Here is a 20559-nt window from a genome sequence, read left to right on the forward strand (position 1 = left end):
TTTTAAAAACTGAGAGGCAACATAGGTATATGACTATTAGATTATTCAATAAAACCGCCGCTAGCCTCAATTACCGCCCCTACCCGTCCCCTGAACCGCCCGCAGGCCCTGGTCAACATGTCCCTGTACAAGCTGGCGAAGTTCTCCTTGATGGTGGCAATGGGGGAGGTCTTTGTGGTATAGGCACGTCTATTGGTGCATGCTTTAAAGTAGCTGTGGGTCAAATAGTCTAATGGATTAAGATCTGGGCTGCTAGGAGGCAACATTTCCTTAGGGACGTGAGTAACCGCAGGATCTAAATTCCCATCTTTCAAGCTACCCTTCGACACGGCGGCTCTTATCTGGGCCACAGTTGAGCTAGAACAACGTTTTATACCTTTTTAGAAATGGCATGAAGATTTAGCTAGGGTTGTCAGCGCAACCCATAGTCTAAAATGAGATTCAAGGTTCCATATGGGCCCCTGTAGACGAGAATCGTGAAATTTTCAAGATTTTTGGCGTTTTTAACATCTTACAATCTGCCACGTGTCAATTTGCCGGAGTACTACGGCCAAGCCAACTTGAAAAAAGAACTCTAGTAATTTCTAGTACCTAACTTAAGTATCTAACAGTACCTTCAGCAAGTTTCATGAGCAACCTGCGCACTAAGAATTTGTCTAGTTGAACATATGCGCTGCCAGCTCGTAGTACACGTCCTACATCGCCCAAAGATTTTTATGGGTAAAAAGGTCATTACCCAAGCTTTTCATAGTGGGGTCAAACGTCCTGATCGGTCAAGTAGTCTTGGCGCTATGGCCGTTTTAAAAAAGTCCGGATTTATGTGCCGCACCCTGTATTTATTACGTTTTATGTGTGTGTCTAGTCTGTTTGGTTTGCAAGTCTTTGTTTTAGCTTAGCTGCGCTATAAGTTTGTTTGTATGTCCGTATTATCTAAGTTTATTTTGTCCTCTTATTAGATATGTATTACTGACATTTTCCGTGATTTTTGATAATATATAAGACTATTTTCTTTTAGTAATTACCTGTTACTTTATTTTTACTGTTTAAAACTTCACTATTCTTTTTTGATAGCAATTGTTGTGAGCTTGTTATTGCTGCGCTGCTTATAGACGTAAATACCCTTGTGAAATAAAGTGAAAGTTTGGAGAATGTTGCAATATTTAAGCAATTTGTGGTGCAATACCAGGGATTAAGGGACAAGACAATGTATGATCAATCAATATTATCCAAATATTTCTGTTATCTCTTATTTGTGTTCTTGCTATTGGAGAAATAAAAGTGTTGTAGATTTATTTAGGCCACATGTCCTCTCCCTCCTTGTGCAATACAAAAATTTCGTCATTTTTTATCCTTTCTATTTGGGTATTTATATTTTAGTTAAACTAAGAATGTGGTCAGTTGCTTAAGTTTTTATATATTATCAGGGATAAGACAATGGAGATTATAATTTAAATATATATCCGATGATAATAAGCAAATTTACCCCTTTTGTAGAAAAAGAAGGTTAAAAAAGTTTGTGCACATTGTCTCCTCCTTCCCTGATGTGTATATAATGCTTATTTCTTATTTGTAAGAATTCGTTTCTAAAATTTTCCGTTTTGCAATAAATTGCTTTTATTCTAAAATAGATTGATTTAATATTTACACCGCCTAATCAGACCGAAGCGACATGAAGGCAACTCAGCCCTATTTGATTAGGAATATTTAGTTCTGTCTACGGCTCTAAACTGGTTTTTAGAAATGATTTAATGTGACAGTTTTATTTATTGCTGCATTTTTGGCAGAAGTAATATTTTTTAGTTTTAAAAAAGTGTGTTATTCAAATGTGTCAAAAATTTGTGTGCTGTGTTAGAAAATTCTTTATATAGGTTTAGTTCCTAGCTTAAGTGTAATAATTACATGTGATTTATATTTACATTTTTGTTGTCTTGTTTTTGTACTTTTCATATTTTTTAAATTTCAACTCTCTAGTATCTATTTGTAAATGAATAAATTCTATATTAAACTCTTGTGATTCATGGAAATAAAAAAAGATGTCATAATATAATATATTTATTCTGCACTATTTTCTGTGCACGTTATTATCCAAATTTACATTTCATACATAATATTAAGATTATTGTATTAATACATTATTACCCATCTAATCATTATTCATATTTATTTCATTTTTTTTCAGATGTAAACAAAATATTTGTGACAAAAATTATTGTTTATTTTGAGAAATATTATCAGTATTTTTTTAATTAATTGACTACATAAATTACTGTTGATAAAAATGGGAGTTCCGAAGTTTTATCGGTGGATAAGTGAACGCTATCCTTGCCTGAGTGAGGTAGGTTTCTCCAAGAACAGGATAAGTAATAATTTTCCTAGTAAATTTAAAGTATATAAGCAACAAGGCCAGGATGACAACATTTATTAAAGCGAAGCTTTGAAATCAAACAATAGAAATAGTGAACACTTGTAGAATGACCTAGCCTATTAAGATTAATATTAATTTAAAGGTAAGATCAATTTTTTATAGAAATTTTGCTGCAAAAGTGTGTATATACTGAATTCTGTTTAAGGAAATACTTTCGCTTTTAGAACTTTATAAATATTATAGAGCTGCTTCGCTTTAAAAAGTGTTCTAGAATCAATATTCCAAAATAAGCATGTTTTAAATGGAGTAGCGGAATTTCTGGTAACGATTATTGAGTTGCTAATGCTTTCTAAATCGTACCTGACTGATGTAGGCATCATCATATAGAGGGCAATTTTAACATGTCTAAATTAACTAAAAGAGCACACCGTTACCACGTACAGACGCACAGACCCTAATAATAGAAAAGCTTTAAAAAGTAAGGAAGTCCGTAAGAAGCACAGGCATATGATATTTCATGTGTAGGACAAATAGGCATGAAATTACATCTTAAACGAGATACAACACTTTCAATAAAATGTTTTGTGCCTACCTAGTATTTTCTATATTTTTTTCTTACTCAACTAGTTGAAAATATTCAGTTATGACAAAATACATAAGACCGAGTTTTTATGCCTTTTTAGAATAAATGACAAAGTTTTAACTATTTGAATTCCAACAATTAAAAAAAAAATTAAATGATTTATCGTAATTTAAATGGCCGTAGGGACCATTACATAATTTATCTCCAAAAAGTGTGTGAGTAACACTTTTTTTAGTGCCCTGCTCTTTACTCGTATACGTAACATATTTTTTCACCTTGAAAAGGCATCAGTTTTCATTAAAACTTATCTTGTTTAACATGAAAGTTAGAACCCTGATAAAAAATGATTTAATTGTAAGGTTGTGAAAGAGTATCAGATACCTGAATTTGATAATCTGTACCTGGACATGAATGGTATCATCCACACCTGCTCGCATCCAAACGATGACAACCCTCACTTTAGAATCACTGAGGAGAAAATATTTGCAGGAATGATGAACTTTGAAAGAATTGGATAGTAATAGCTATTCAGCGCATCGTATTATAGACAGCTTAATGTTGAAATTAAAATGAAAAACTAATCAAAAAACCTACTTTAATTTTATGGTAAGGTAACACAAAGAAGCCAAACTTTAGAAAATTTAGAAACAATAAATAATCAATTTTATTATTTGGTAGGTACCTAGGTAAATTAGGAAAGATTTTTTTGTCTAAAAACTAATGCATTGGTTGGTATTACAAATTTCTAAATGAATGGTAATTCACTCAACTTAACACTTGCGGTGACATTCGTTATTTTGTCAGTGAAGTGGAAATGAAGTTGTTTTATATTGTGGAACGGGAGGTTTTTCGATATCATGACTGGTTCTATTTTTAGAGGGAAAAATATAGCCCTTGAATTTCTGGTTATTTATAAGTATATCATGGTGGATATATATATATCATTATTACCTATGTAGCTAAAATGAATGACATTGACCACATTTCATAATGAATAAAAAGGTGTTAATTTATTTTTTTAAGTTCTTCATTTTTATACCAGATATCTTTCATTATCTGGAAGTTTTATTCCGGATGATTCAGCCTAAGAAATTGTTCTTCATGGCCATTGACGGAGTGGCTCCCAGAGCCAAGATGAACCAACAGAGAAGCAGAAGGTACTACCTACTCATGTCCCTAGCGCAGCTTTTATCACATTAATGATGTACGCACGTCCATTTGTAAGCTATGTACTTTTTTTTTCAATACATATGTTAGTAAAAAATTAAAGAAAAACAATCAGAAACCATTGTGTCAGAGATATTCTCTTTTAATTTTACCAATAATAATATCCTTTTAACTTTACATTACTGAATAACAATTTATTGTCCTTTTTGCTATTATTGGTTTGTAGTTAATTATCGTGGACAAAATTGTACATATTACAACATATCTTAAGCCCAATTTTTACAACACGCCTAGTGCCCCTAGAACTCTATATTCATAGGGGTAGGGATTAACAGAAAAATAGCATAAAACTTCCTCGGGGCCTATGTGAAGCTCTCCTAAAATGGAGAACTGAAGCGGTTTAATAGGTTAAAGAATCTGTCTTTATCCTTGATTCCTTGTACTCATTTCAGGTTTCGTTCCGCCAGAGAGGCAGAGTTGAGTGAGAAAAAGGCCAGGGATAAAGGAGAAGAATTGCCAGAGGTAAAGTCAAATAAGATGATATTTAGTTCAAATTGTTCTTACCCCTTATTTCTGCTAATTTAGACGTAGTATAATAACACCTAACAATAATTGTAAGAAATAAAAAATTTAGTCTAGGTCATTGCCCTTCAATTTTAGTTTAGACTTTAAGATAAAGGTGATGCAAGTAAAGGATCGTTTGTCGAAAGAAGGATGTAAAAAACAGCTTGGCAGCCTAAATTTGTTGAGAATCGACAAAAAAGCAAGCTAAGGAAAACTCATTTATTCTACACCCCTGTAATTTATTTCAATTCAAAATTCCTTAATAAATTCATCATCTTTATATTAGTACCCAGATAAAATCTTCATTTTAAGATACATGCTTCTCATTAGAATAATATTTTTTAGTATTTATTTATTTTTTAGGAGGACAGATTTGATTCTAACTGCATCACTCCTGGCACACCCTTCATGGTTAGATTGCAGGTAACCATCATGACTTTATATTTTGATTTATGAAATCTTGGAACCAGCGACTGTAGCGCACAACTTGGCGTATCTGCTTGTCGTTGGAAGGTGATGGGTTTGTAATTCGGCCCATAGCGTCGTGACTAAAGACTTAAAAAGTTGTACCTACAGCTGCTATGTCAGACACGCGAAATTAATTAAAATTAGGGGGAATTCTTTGGCCAAAAACAGTCGCAACTAATCAGTAAGGACTTTCAGATAATAGTCGTGCTATCAAAGGGCTGTTGGTTATGTTTCATTGATAAGATAGATTTAAAAAGAGCAAATTTCATTATCAGGCTATGTTATGCTTCTTAGTAATGACGTCTAATGTTAAATAATTCATCTAGGAGCAGTTGAAATACTTTGTTAACATGAAGCTGAGTACAGACTCCCTCTGGAGGAATACAACAGTTATTCTGTCAGGTACAACCAGGAATAGGACAATTATGAAGAAAAAGATATTGTTAGTTTTTGCCCTCTTCATCAGTCAAGCCCCTTTTCCCTAATAATTTTAGGTTAACAAATGCAGGAAGGAGGGGGGGGGGGGGGGAGGGGAGATTTATTTATAATTCCTTTTTATCTTCTTACAGGGGTGTATATTCTGCACAAGATTAATTTTTTCCCCTGCTGCAATTTTTTTTATTTTTTTCCCTCCTGGTTTTTTCAAGCAAGGAAAGGGTAATAAAGTATTTGATAGATGCTTGAATTCAAATAAAAGACCTTATTTGCTGTTTCTATTCCATTCCAGCAACATTTTATCTTTAACGGAAGTAGTTCCAAAAAAATAATTTGATTTAATATGAAAATCGTCTCATGCAATATTAGCTGGAAATGTTTTTTTTTCACTTTTTCTTTTTTACTTGCCATCTTTATTCTTGATATAACTTGATTTTAGGTCACGAAACGCCAGGAGAGGGCGAGCATAAGATTATGGATTACATCAGATATCAGAAATCTCTGCCAGGCTACGAACCTAACACCCGTCATTGTCTGTATGGGCTGGATGCTGATCTTGTGATGTTGGGGCTCTGCACTCATGACCCTCATTTCTCTCTTCTCAGGAAAGTTATCATTTTATGTATCCTATGTAAGCAGAAGGATGTTTTTTATTACCTACTCACCTAATGCTGTATAGTAAGATCTTTTAAATAGGATCTAAGTCAACCCTCAAAAAAATAAAAAATGCTCCTGATAATAAAAAATTAGTGGAAAAACAGTAGGTAAACTTTATTAATCTGTAATATTATAGAATATTTTAAGGCACAAACATTAAATGTAATTCTAACAGTCATTTTAAGATTTAGCAAACTGTCCCAACACAATAGAACGGCCAAGAACTTTCTCAACTTACTTCCATATAAAGACATTCCAAACATTGAAGGCCTTTTTGTAAATAAATGGGAATAGAATAGTGATACAAAAAAGACAAAAAATTACATGATGAATGATATTAAACCTTTAGAGAGGAGGTCAAGTTTGGTGGTAAGAAATCACAGGTAAATCCTTCAAATTCCACATTATACAAACCGGTTCTGAACCCTGAATAAAAATTGTAATTACCATTGTTGTAATATAAATAGTCCAGGAAAACATAGATAGAAATCATATGCCAAAACTCTTGAATTATTGAATATAATTATCAGTGTCAACTGTCTAATTAAAGAATTTTTATCTTAGTACTGCTTCTTAATTGATTAATGTCCGCTAGATTAGAACTGGTTCTTAGCCATACTGAAAAATCACGTAGAGCATCAATTTTCTATGGATATAAATTAAAATTAAAATCATAATATTAATACCAGTTTTGTTAGCCCGGGCATTCGTCCTCTCGGGGCTATCAAAACTACTTTATTGTCTTTTAGGCTTCCAAAAGAACTCCAACGCCAGAGGAAACAACTTTTCATTTGTTGCATCTAAGTCTTCTAAGGTAAGAATTTTACACGCGCATCGGGTTCTTTAAATCTTAGCTTTAGATACTGTGTCAGTATATCTGTTTATGTAACCATTACCCTGTCCCGTTTTAGAAAAATTTTGTTAAAATTTTTGCCCCCAGCCATAATATGGTTGATTTATGCAAAATAATGACCCATGCAAAATATTTTTTCTGTAATGCAAAAATTGCGATGGTACAAGCACTGCAAAATTTCTAAAATTTGCAAAAAGACCTGTTTTTAAAGCTCTTGTACCATCTCAATTTTAAAGATTTTTACAAAATTTCAATTCTAGTGTGTCAAAATAAACCTGAAATTTACCAAAAAAAATGGGGGCAGTCTCAATTCTAACATATGAAGGACAAAGGTGTAGCAAGTAATCTTTCAAAGTAAAAATTGCCAGATTTCATACACAAATAATAGGGTTAGGCCGGATTGGATGGATACAGATATCTGGCTGATCTATAATTCTGGATATCAAGTATTTAGGTTTATATTGACACACTAGAATTGAAATTTCATAAAAATCTTTAAAATTGAGATGAAACAAAAGCTTTAAAAACGGTCTTTTTGCAGATTTTAAAAAGTTTGTACCATCTCAATTTTAAAGATTTTTACGAAATTTCAATTCTAGTGTGTCAATATAACCCTAAATACTTGATATCCAGAATTATGAATCAGCCGGATATCTGTATCTAGTGATTCCAGCCCAACCCCATTATTTACGTATGAAATCTGGCAATTTTTACTTTGGAAAATTACTTGCTACACCTTCTTCCATTATATGTTAGAATTGAGACTGCCCCCATTTTTTTTGGTAAATTTCAGGTTTATATAGACACACTAGAATTGAAATTTTGTAAAAATCTTTAAAATTGAGATGGTACAAGAGCTTTAAAAACAGGTCTTTTTGCAAATTTTAAAAACTTTGCAGTGCTTGTACCATCGCAATTTTTGCATTACAGAAAAAATATTTTGCATGGGTCAATATTTTGCATAAATCAACTATATTATGGCTGGGGGCAAAAATTTTAACAAAATTTTTCAAATCCGGGACAGGCTAGTAACCATTATTGCATTGTTTATCTGATTTTTGTTACCTTGACGTAAAAGGTTAAAAACCTTGTAATATACCTACAGATTTTGTTTTACGTTTAAGGTTCGAATCTGTGCCATACAAAGAACATTTTTTAAAACACGAATTTATTAATTTTCTTTGCTTGTTATCGACGCGCTCTTATTCTATTATAATGATTTTATTATAGGGAGTATATTGATTATGAGTTCCAGGACATGAAACACCTTTCCTTCTACAATATTGAAAATATTATTGATGACTGGGTGCTGATGGGATTCCTCATGGGTAATGATTTCATCCCCCATCTGCCACACATGCATATCAACAAGGTCAATATCATTTTTTTGTAGGCATAGCCTTTTTAGTAGCGAATCTACTCTATAACTCTAACCGTACGTCAATTTGTGCGTCTGTAAGAAACTGTATTTCGCGACTAATAGACGGCTAAAATCGATTGTGAATATTCAAATAATTTACTAGGTCCGTTAGTCTATCAGTAATTCTCTGACAGCCATTTCATTTCTATGGGAAAAATTTGATTTACTTGGCCTCTATTCTAGATAAAATGCTGATTTCTTTGGGTAAGATTTTCCTGATCGATGAGTATAATCTATATTTTTCTTGTTCCGCCAGTCTCGGTGATGCTCTGACGGACAAAATTTGAGTTCAATATGTAAAAGATTTTTTGTTTTTAGGGTGGTTTACCAGAACTGTATAACAGCTATAAAGCTGTGTTGCCTTCCATGGGAGGTTTTATTAATGAAGGGGGCTCTCTTAATCTAACAAGGTAAGTGTTATTTATCTAATTCGTACCTAACCAGTGCAGTGGCTCTAGATTGAAAAGGGAGAAAGTGGGACCCGAAAATTAGCCTGAAACTATCTCACGTGGTTAATGAAGCTCCTCTAATCGGGAAATATGCACCGCTTAGTTTTCTGTAAAAATCCACCAGTCCGACAGTCTGTTGCTTAAGCTACAAAAGAAACTTTCAGTCATCTTATTTTCATCTCATCTTCCTTATAACCACTGAAGTTGAACAGTAACATACGCTCTAAAGCTAACTTTTTTGTTTGTCCATCGTGTCTCGCTACTTGTCATTCTTGTTAAAATGTTTGGTTCATTTGTTTAAGATTTGAAATGTTTCTGGCCAAACTAGCCGAGTATGAGCTGGAGAAGTTTGATGATATCTATTCTGATGCTAAATGGCTGGAGGGCAAGACGGCTAGGTAATTATGATGTTCATTAATATCTTAGGAAACAAGGGGGGGGTTTTTAATGCAACCATCTCTTAATCAGTGAGCAAATGGCACTTAGAATTCGAATTTCCATCTAAAATTTTGCATGAGTAATCCTTGGTAGGTCTATTTTCCCTAAATCGAACAAAAAGTTGGAAAAGTAACGGCTAACGGCTGGCGGCTCAGCAGTTTTGCCATTTTTTGGATATATATAGTACAAATTATTCACGAAACCTATCTCCACCTTATTCTCGTTGCCACTCCAAACGCTATCAAACGGTTCTAGACGGTAGCTGTTGGTACTAGAAGTTTCAAAAATGGTTATTGCTATTATTTAACATGAATTAAACCAAAAATATGTTTTAAATAGTTGATTCCTACGTAATTGATGATGAATTTACCCTGAAAATAGGCAAAAAACGGCTAAACGGCTGAGCCGCCAGCCGTTACTTTTCCAACTTTTTGTTCGATTTAGGGAAAATAGACCTACCAAGGATTACACATGCAAAAGTTTAGATCGAAATTCGAATTCTAGGTGCCATTTGCTCATTGATTACGAGATGGTTGCATTAAACCCCCCCCCCCCCCTTATATGGTGTAATCATTAAGATATGTCAAGATGAAAAAAAGGATGATGTAAAAAATTTTTTTCTGTTGAATTTTCAAAATTGTAATGTTGTAAAGGTCATCGGAAAGTGTTCTTGTAGAAAATAATGATTAGGTGCTATGAATACGCAATTTTGAGAAACATTATAAACATTTAACTTTTTGTGCTTCCTATACAAATTTGCTTTTTTATAAGTGATTTTAAAGCTAATACCCCAAAACCAAAAAGAAAATACCCCTTCCTCCCCACTTTATTTTCAATTTATTTAAAAAAAGGGAGGGGGGATTAGTCAGTGTTCACCAGGAAATGTGAAAGCGTCTGAACTTTAATATATAATGTTTTAGAAAGCATAATGGAAGAACCGAGGTAGAGCCTACTCCTGGTCCTGGACATGTATATGAAATGTTGGAAGGTATAATATCTCAATTTTAATAATTCATCTAATATAAATAATATTATTATAAAGAATAATTACACTATGTGAAAGGGTGTTTTATTCCCCCCAACCCCCCCTTATTATGCATATCGTTTTAAGGATTTGTTGTATCAAAACAATAAAGTAAATTCTGTAGCTTCTCCCAAAGCTATTTCCCTTTAAGTGCCTATTGAAAAACAGATCCCCTCCCCCTTATTAAATAAATTTAAAATAAGAGGGATGGGATATTTTTTCGTTTGCTTGGTTTTTTAATTTTGGTCAGGTTAAGTATATTTGGTACAGGGCTAGTCCTTTAGATAATACTGGGATGGGGGTTTTGCACTCGCTTTGTATTCTGAGGGAAAGCACCGACCTATAGTTTTTGAAAAGTATATTTATCCATTTTTTTCAATTTGTAATATTTTGCAGGTTTACCTGAACCTGGAGTAAACCAGAATCCTTCAGCCTCCAGAAATCCAGATCTGGAGAGGTTGATGGCCTCCACTTTAGGAAATAGACAAGTTTTAATGTTTTTATTGTATTATCAATCACCTTTTCAGTTCCTAGGTAACTAAGATTCTCTATCATTTCAAATGTCATTCCGTAAGCTTTGTTTAAATGTAAACGTGGTTTTCTATTAAAAATATTTTGTAAAGATTCCAATGACCAATGAGCATCTACTCTCTAAATAAATTTTTGTATTCGCTTAACCATTACATCGTTCAGTCTTTCTGGCTTTAACGTCTTTAAATATGACGAGTTTTGACGAGAGTTTCGAACCAATCAACTCCCAATCAATAAGATATTTATTACGCTTAAAACAATTTTCTTTCAATTTGAAATTGTTTATGTCCAGCAGAATTTGAGTCTTCAGATTCCGAGAGTCAGGACCTAGAGGAATTCTCCACTGATGAGTCCAGGTCTGGCTTCTTTCAGATGGAGTTCAGACAACACAAGAGGGATTATTATATCCATAAACTTGGATATAAACAGGTAAATTGACTTATATTAATATTAGTGGCTACGAACTTAGAGACCTCTTGGGGCACCTTAGGGTAAGTTAAAGTAAAACAAAGTTTTTGGCGAGAATTTGTCATTTTTCTCTAGGGTCGATTTCTCTTAGGAGGGTGGTACTGGTCATACCCTCTAACAAAATCCTAAAAGCGAGATCTTTCGGTTTACACACAGACAGACAATTGTTACTAGATTAAAGCTTTATAATGCTTTTTTTCCCAAAGCCAACCTTTAAAGTGTCACTTGGAAATTTTTGTTTTGTAATTAATTTGTACTACTAGGTGACAGATGATACCTTGTTAGAGCAAGCTGAATGTTATGTACGGGCCATACAATGGAATCTGCATTACTATTATGATGGTTGCTGCAGCTGGTCCTGGTATTATCCTCATCATTATGCACCTTGGATTACGGATATCAAGGTACGCTAGCTACTCAACTTATAAAATGACCAGCGGCTAAGCCCCTAGAGGCTTCTATAGGCAATTTTAGAAAAAGGATGGTTATGTCAACTCTGCTTTTTCCAGTTCAGTTTTGAAATTAACAACCAACTTATTTTTGGGGTTGTTTTTCAAGGGACAGTATCTGCTTGAAGGATGGTGGTACCCTTCCCCTAAATTTGTAAATCTTTCTTGGACATCTAAGAACCTATAATAGAGCCATTGATATTATTAAGCAACATCTTAAGCTTCACAGACAGACAGCCAAATATCATGTTACTTATGAAAGGATGACCAGTCAATAAAACTATTTAGGGGTTCACTAATATGAAAATGGACTTTGAGCTGTCCAAGCCGTTCTTGCCATTTGAACAGCTGCTGGCCGTGCTGCCAGCCGCCAGCAAGAAACTTATTCCCGAGGCCTTCCATGGTCTGATTCTGAATGAGAACAGCCCAATCATTGATTTCTACCCCACAGAATTTGAACAGGTAAGGAAAACAAATTCTGATTATGTTGACTTGGTAAATCGATTTTTATTGCAAGGCGTGTTTTTTACTAGAGACTTAACATGGGGGGGGGGGGGAATCGATAAAATCTAAAACTACCTAGCTCATACCAAAAACGATATTAATTTGGAAAAATAATCACAGAACCCATACGTAATTTCAGCAGTCGTTGGGGGTTAACACATTAAAGAATTGACTACCTCTACGAGTCTACATCTACCCCCAAAAAATAATATTTTGATTTATTTCGCTTGTTGGCTATAACTTATTCCTGGTACAAAGTGCTTCTGAATCTGCATATATTTTATCTAGGATCTTAATGGAAAGCAACAGGACTGGGAGGCTGTAGTGCTGGTTCCATTTATTGATGAACAACGTCTACTCGAGGCCATGAAACCTTTGCATGCCAGGTAAACAAAATAAATGTCAATAAATCATGAAAAGCCAGACCTTTATTTGAATTTGCGTTCGTAATCTATAGATAGAGAATTTTCTTGACTGTCCGAGTATGAAACTTAAAAGTTATTGTAACTTCTCCTTGTTTGTTTCAGCATGAAAACGCTTACGTATTCCATGTAATGTTATTAACATGTTTGGTAGGTATATTTAATGATTTATTGACCAAAAATATTTATTATTTTTTTTTTAGATTAACACCAGAAGAAGTATCTAGAAACAAACATGGACCCATGGCTGTGTGTAACTATTCTGTTGACGTTGTAGGTAAAGATTTATTATTTGTTTCTTTGTTGCAAAGAAGGTGTATCAACTTTTTTGCTTTTTATTTAAGATAGCTAGCCGGTTCTTTCAGTAAGTAGTAGATGTAAAATTTTTCATAGAATTCAGATATGCAATCGGTTTTTTTGTAGACCTCTTATTTTTTAAGTAATTTAAGTTTTTTAAAAAAATATTTAAGTCGGTTTTAAGGTAGGTACTAAAACACAACAAAATAAAAGAAGAAAATAGCCAGTATGAACAAAAATAGTAAGATCTTTAAATTGACACCTTACTTTTAAAATTCTGTTGAGTAATTGTTGAAAAAATCTATTTTTTTAACCTCGGTTTAATCAAAACATTAAACCTAAATATTTTCTCATACAGACATAAAAAATATGGGTTCATATATACCATTAGAATGAGAAAAATAATATGAATTCATTCTAAGCAAAATTGAAAAAGTTTAAAAAAATTGTAATAAAAAATAGAAAAAATAAAAAGTTTATTTTAAGAATTGTAACTACTAAACTAGCCAATCACAAATCACAAAAATTGACGAATCGGGAAGCTTAAATTATAAAATTAACCTATAGAATTGCCAGAAAAAAAGGAGAACGTTCATACAATATATACAATAGATACTACAATAAATATAGTGATATTAAAGAACATGTAAAGAATGAAAAATTATGAACAAATATGCATCAGTCTGTTTATAAACTTCAAAACAATGCAGTTAAAAATACATTATTGTTTCTTGTGTTTAAAAAATATCTGCTACATTGCATTGTCTTTTGTTTAGGTTTTGTTCAGGTTTGGTTCAAGCTAACCCTTTAAAGCCGAAAATTATGATTCTTAAAATAAACTTATTTTTTTTCTTATAGTTTTATAAAACTTTTTCAATTTTGCTTAGAATAGATTCGTAATATTTTTCTGATTCTAAAGGTATATATGAACCCATGTTTTTTATGTCTGTTTGAGAAAATATTTAGGTCTAAAGTTTTTATTAAACCGAGGTTAAAAAAATAGATTTTTTCAATAATTACTCAACAGAATTTTAAAAGTAAGGTGTCAAATTAAAGATCTTACTATTTTTGTTCATACTGGCCATTTTCTTCTTTTATTTTGTTGCGTTTTAGTACCTTAAAACCGAATTAATTATTTTTTTTAAAAAACTTAAATTACTTAAAAAATAAGAGGTCTACAAAAAAACCGATTGCATATCTGAATTCTATGAAAAATTTTACATCTACTACTTACTGAAAGAACCGGCTAGCTATCTTAAATAAAAAGCAAAAAAGTTGATACACCTTCTTTACTAAAAGCTTCAACGTGTTTTTCATTTACAAACTTTCGTCGATTCCTATAAATTTTTTAATACTTAATTCTTTTTAAGACTAAAATTAAATAGGGGAGGGGAGTGGCGGATTAATCTCCCACAGCTACAAGTGCCCTTAGAGGACTCTTGGGGGGCGAAGTCAATAGTTTTACATACAAAAAACTTACATAACAAAAGTATCATTTTAATAGTAACGCAAAACAGGCCACCTTTTTTTTTTTAAAAATCCACCTTAACATGTAATTAAACCCAGGTCGTTACCCATCACCCGGCTACTTCCCAACCATTGAGCAGAGCCACTGCACCACTGTGTGGGTCAACAGGGAGGAGTGGGATGTGCCCAGGCACAAGCTCAAGAAGGGGCTCATGGAGGGGGTCAAGCTTGGTGTCTTCTTTCCCGGATTTCCTACTCTTCAGTACATCAGCCATACTGCCAAGTAAGTTCATTATTAGATACTATCGGGATCTTTATCTACTACGCATCAAATTTTGCCTCGAGTCTGGACGCTATATTATTCTTCCTACTAGTCCTCTAGTGGCCTCTAGATAGAGGCACTTATGGAAAGGAGCAGAGGGTTAAGTCGTCCTTGCAGTTGAATTTTATAGTTTAAGAATTTTTTTTTTGGGGGGGGGTATTTTTTCCAGGGGCATTGAGTCTTGGAGGGTGGAGCTACCCTCCCCAAAAATAATTCTGAACCTTCCCTAGACCCCTACTAACTGTTAAGTAGAACCATATCAGTTCAGTGGTTACCGAGATCTTAAGCTACAGACACGAAGATAGACAAACATCCTGTTATTTTTATAAAAGGATAAGAGTTACGGATTTTCAGACACAAATGCTAATGTATGGTCAAGCAATAATAATAATCTATCTAAGGTTGACAAAAGCTCAAGTCCGAGTGTTTGAACAAACCAGCAGGGGAGAAAATATGATTCTTACTCTGGAAAATCAGGTAAAGATGCTGGTGTGATAAACAGATCTATAGTATAGATGTATATACAGACAACTACCTTCCTTCCATTTTCAATAGAAAGGTTGCACATGGTGGTTGCAATGGGGAGATACAAATATTTAACCCTTTCTCCCTCTATTTTTTTACTTTAATTGTGTGATATGACTTCTAAATATTTTCAAATCCACAGAATTTTTATATTCAATAGTCATATGATGCCAAAACATTTCTTTATTGAAGGGGGGGGGGGGGGATTTGTGTATAAATTTTGATACATTTTGCCAAAGATATAGATGCTTTCCCTTATTGCTAGAGAAATTTAAAAAATTGGAACTATTTCTGCGGGGCTACCTAGTACACTATTTAACCTAACATAACAGATATAAATTAACAAACAAACGAAAAATTCCTCCATTAACTTATTTTTAATTTATTTCAAACTTGGACGGAATTGGGGAGTTCCAAATCTCGTCTAAGCACTTTCAGGATATAGGTATTAATGATTACAATTTCTATTTTAGATGCGCTGCAACCCTTTAATTTATTCAATACACTGTCCTGTTTAGGGTCGACCAGCTATTATGGACGTTGCAAGCGCTTTAGTTGGCAAAGAAATTTGGGTCAGCTGGCCTCACATGATTGAGGCAAAGGTCGTTTCTGTCTGCAATGCTGAGGTAAATAAGCTAATTTTGGCTCATGTTACTAATAGACTAAGCGCTTTAACTTTGCGTAGTCTATTGGTAACATGATAACTGGAGATTAGTCTATTAGTAACATGTTTTAGTTAGCTATAAGCAACATGTGGTAAGTGCTAAGTCTTTTTGTAACATGAGCCACAATTATTCTGTCCGTCCTTTGGAAATAGTGTTTGTAAAAGCAACGAAGTTTTGTTTATTGTTAATGAAAATAGAATTTAGATACTTCTGTTTATAATGTATCTTAAGAAAAATGACTTGAATTATACCAGTTTTTTTGTCTAGATTGCTGTTAGAGAGAGTGGATACAATGAAAAAACATCTCCGGATTTTCCATTAATAGTCAAAGACATCAAGTAAGAATTTGTTTTTTGGTTCCTGTTAAAGTGAAGGCCCCAACCTCCCACCAAATAAAAGGAGGGGGGGGGGGGGGGGTTAGTTTCATTTTATATTATTGGGTACAGGGTTGTGGTACTACAGGTAAAGGCACTTCAGGGTTTAGACCCACCACAAGGGTTAGGTATGAAGAAAAAACTAACTCCCGCTCTCCTCTTATTTTCAATTTATTTCAAAAATAGAGGTTCTGTGTTTGCAAGGCAATTTGGAAAAAGCCACAATATACCCTAAATCTGCAAATTAAAATACCTAAGGGGGTAGTTGCACGAAATGTAATTGAACCTAATTTAGTGAACCGCATATTTTTTTCCTGGTCAATTGTTTGAACTACATATATAGGGCATACATTTGAAAGAATTTCAATTTTCTACCACGTAGTTCTTAAAATATCAAACTTGAAAATCGTATTTTTGTTATATATGCAATTTATATATACCTATAGCTTATTTTCGGTAAAACAGCATGACGACTAATTTAGTGATACCTATCTAATTGCTTGTTAATTATTTGAATACTAAATTAAAAATATTTCATGGTTTATTTGGAACTTTTGCTTTAATTATTTTTTTCTAAAATGTACTTCATGCAACTATCCCTTTATACATTAATGTATTTAAGGAACACCCACGCAAGCAGACATGGGATAGATATTGGAGACACTGAAATCCTGGTGTATGCCTGTCCAATGTCTGGCAGGAGGTTTGAGATGGCTGGAGGCGGACAGGGAAGGATTACTCTGGAGAAACAATGGAGAAAGGTATTGTTATTTATCGCATCGTGTTATAATCTAAATCAGCTTTCCGCGGATATAAAAATTTATAATTATAAGATTAAAACCCGTTTACATATTATTGTATTCTTAATTCGTAATTGGATATAATACGATACGATACATGATTTTTCAGTGTGGCTAGTGACCTAGTGACTGTATAAAATTAAAATTTTTTTTTACGTTTGTTCAAGCTTGTATGTGGAATAAAATCGAAAATATTTCCTAAAATTTTAACCCCACCCCCCTTAATTTGCTTTGGGGGAATCACCCCCTTTACATCCCCCCTCCCCCCTAAACATCCTTGTTGAGACATACCCTAGTTTTTTAGTAGATCCGCTACTAAAAATATTAAACTGACATCACACAAAAAATACCTATTAATTATTTCCTAACATGATTTATTTTCAATGTACAAAGGAACACTAAAATATATGCAATGCTGTAATATGTACTATGTTAAATCATAAATGTCTTTCTTTCGCTTTCTCTTTTAACTCCGATCCCCTCTCTTTTCCGTTTTTATATACATATGTCAGGGATATAAAGGAATTTTGTTATTTTTACTAATCCTTCCTGGGGCCTAAACCCTGCGGGGCTGCTCAGTACATTATAACCGCCATTAAAACACTAAATAAACCATCTCCTTTTATTTTAGAACATTTCAAAATAAAAGTGGCCGAGATTTTCAGTGCCCGACTTGGAACTTTAAGAGAAACCACTCACATTTCTATCTTCAGCTTTTTTATCATGTTTGTACTATAGAGCATCATAGTAGAAATGTTCAAACAAAAACGCTAAAACTTTAAATATCAATTCTTTAATTCTTTACTCTACCATTACTTAACTTTAATGTCTAATTTTAATATATTTGATGAAAATGCCAGCCTATTAATTTTATTTTGATTTGTGTCTCTTAACATGGTCATTTTAGACCATAAATTAAAAAAGTAAGCAGTAATGTAGAAAATCTTGGGGGATATTTAGTATTTACTAGAAGTTATAATATTATATTAACTCAATGTAAATTAAATACGGATTGCTTATATAAAATAGGTATTCTTAGTGAAGTTTTGCCAAGACCATTGAGTGAGCAGTTATTCCACAATTACAGAGCAGGTGCGCTCTTAAATGTATAAACGTTATCACAAGAAAGGTGCAATGTACTAGGAGATGAATCATTTTTTTATGCGATGTACTAGATGTTCAATCACTACCGCCAAACGTATAACATTTTCAAATTTTTAGACCTGCCAATAGATAATAATTTTATTATTTTGCTATTGCTTTTTTGCAGTGATTTTTCGTTTCCGCGTCTTAGCTCAGGCGCTTTAAAACTATAACATATCCTTAGCAGTAATCAGGGGGGGGGGGGGTGGATTGTAAATTACACTGTTAACCAAATTTTTATAATCTTATCTTAATCGTTGGCCCAAAAACTTTGAGTACTTTATTGAATTGTGATCGGTTCCAACAATTTTCAACCAATGATTTGGATCTACAGATGGGGTAATTTTGTTAATAATCATTGCGATGTACATTAATTCATATCAGGAATAAGGTATAACCAACAAGGGAATTAAATCTAAAATAATATTTGGGGGGCAAATGGAGAGGTCGTCAATTTTACGATGTGTTGCCCCCCAACGACAGCTGTAAAACACGTATAGGTTTCGTGATTTTTTTCCGAATTAATTTCGTTATTGGTATGAGCTGAATTCATATTCCATTCTCTTATCCCTTAAGATCCCTAAGAGTAATTAATAACAAATATAGTTTATCCTAATGATGAAGGTGAAGCAGAGGTGGAGGAATAGTTTGCGCTGTCATAATAGATGATGTTTTAATAACCAGCAAAAATATTGTGCGAAATGGGTACCAATTTGCAAACATGAATAACTTTGCATGTGTGACAATTTGCTGAATTGATGGGACACTAATGTACTATGCAATGTTAGGTCGTAATAGTATGCTAGTATCTTAGATATTGAAGTTTTAGTAATACAGCAAATAAAAAAGTAAAAAATATAAATTTTAACAATTATCATTTAATGAAAAGAGAAAAAATGATTTTATATCTGTCTGTTTTATCTTCAAATTGGATATGTCATTCACAAAGAAGTAAATCTCTCCACCAATTTAAGAAATTTAGTTAAAGTTTTGCCATGCATGTCTGTCAGATATTGGGGTGGGGGTGCATTTAATTGTGTGTATTTTCTTAGAAAATATAAAATAGTATGATCAATAACCCTCTCTCTTCAAATATAAAGACTATTAATAGTTCTCGGTCCAGCCAGTGGTTTACGAGGTCTTAAACGACGAATTCATACATGCATACTGAACCTACCATTCAATATTTATGTAGAATTAGAATAATTTTACCAAAAATTTTAGATTTTAAAACCTTGATGTAATTTGCTTTTTATTGATGAGATTTTGTAATTTTGTTTGAAATATTATAAGTTGTTATTTTGTTCTGATATCCTATTAGATATTCTGTTCATAGTACAATATTTTACTCGACACACTCTCTCTTTCTTTCTCTCTCTCATGCTCTCTTGCGCGCAATGTTTTAATACTTAGAACTTACTCACATGGAAAAAGGGTTAAAAAATGTACATAGCGATCAAAATTATCTTCATATATTTCATTATAAAGTGGAGAAATGAGTGTGGTAGGTCTCATAAGAAGTGAAAACATGTTTTTAGGGGCAATTTTTTTGAGGGCGTTTCCTTTTCGGGGGTTTAGCTTCCCTCCCAAATATAGATAAAAAATCTGAGCAATACAAAGGTTATCCCAATCAGACAAGTTGCTAATGATTTTGTAATCGTAAGACATCCTATATCATATATTTATATTGAATAGGATTTATTTTGGATTGTTTAACATTTTGGTTAAATATTTTAAAGTCCTTTTTGTTTGTCTTTCTTAAATGACTAGCGGCTGCGTCCCCAGCATCTGAGTGCTTTGTATTTGAATGGGTAGAGAAACCAGAAAAATAGCATAAAACCATTACAAAATTAAAATCTAAAAGTTAAATAGCCTAAAACTAGGGTTGGGCCGGATATCCGGTGTGGCCGGATATCCGGCCGGATAGTTTCAATATCCGGATATCCGGTGTGGCCGGATATCCGGCCGGATAGTTTCAATATCCGGTATCCGACCGGATATCCGGCCACACCGGATATCCGGCCCAACCCTACCTAAAACCATAAAAAAAATTCAATCTGTTCAGTAGTTATCCAAATCGAAAGCTACAGACAAAAAACCTTACTACTTTATGTAATAGTATTTCAATATTAAACTTTGGTATACCTTATAGTTAAAGGTGTACTTTGT

General features: G+C 33.2%; 1 protein-coding gene across 4 annotated transcripts in view; it reads left to right on the forward strand.

Annotated features, from left to right (window-relative positions):
• Window positions 1-258: 258 nt before the first annotated feature.
• Window positions 259-20559, forward strand: part of LOC145319602 (5'-3' exoribonuclease 1-like) — a 53123-nt gene continuing 32822 nt past the window's right edge. For 2 of the 4 annotated variants that reach the window (XM_080161831.1, XM_080161830.1), the window contains exons 1-17: window positions 6568-6622; window positions 6989-7053; window positions 8323-8464; window positions 8831-8922; window positions 9264-9359; window positions 10320-10387; window positions 10820-10898; window positions 11245-11383; window positions 11686-11826; window positions 12160-12333; window positions 12664-12761; window positions 13001-13074; window positions 14661-14844; window positions 15285-15360; window positions 15927-16034; window positions 16341-16411; window positions 17070-17208. In XM_080161831.1, coding sequence (XP_080017957.1) covers window positions 8351-8464; window positions 8831-8922; window positions 9264-9359; window positions 10320-10387; window positions 10820-10898; window positions 11245-11383; window positions 11686-11826; window positions 12160-12333; window positions 12664-12761; window positions 13001-13074; window positions 14661-14844; window positions 15285-15360; window positions 15927-16034; window positions 16341-16411; window positions 17070-17208 — 1653 coding nt within the window. In that variant the 5' untranslated portion in view covers window positions 6568-6622; window positions 6989-7053; window positions 8323-8350. Of the gene's footprint in view, window positions 2336-3307; window positions 3435-3987; window positions 4106-4567; window positions 4638-5042; window positions 5103-5473; window positions 5550-6021; window positions 6192-6567; window positions 6623-6988; window positions 7054-8322; window positions 8465-8830; window positions 8923-9263; window positions 9360-10319; window positions 10388-10819; window positions 10899-11244; window positions 11384-11685; window positions 11827-12159; window positions 12334-12663; window positions 12762-13000; window positions 13075-14660; window positions 14845-15284; window positions 15361-15926; window positions 16035-16340; window positions 16412-17069; window positions 17209-20559 lie in introns of those variants that run through there. The other 2 variants (XM_080161833.1, XM_080161832.1) reach the window with 2 other exon arrangements.

Source organism: Acartia tonsa, chromosome 5 (assembly GCF_053477335.1).
Source record: "Acartia tonsa isolate MP-2025a chromosome 5, ASM5347733v1, whole genome shotgun sequence".
Classification (NCBI taxonomy): domain Eukaryota; kingdom Metazoa; phylum Arthropoda; class Copepoda; order Calanoida; family Acartiidae; genus Acartia; species Acartia tonsa.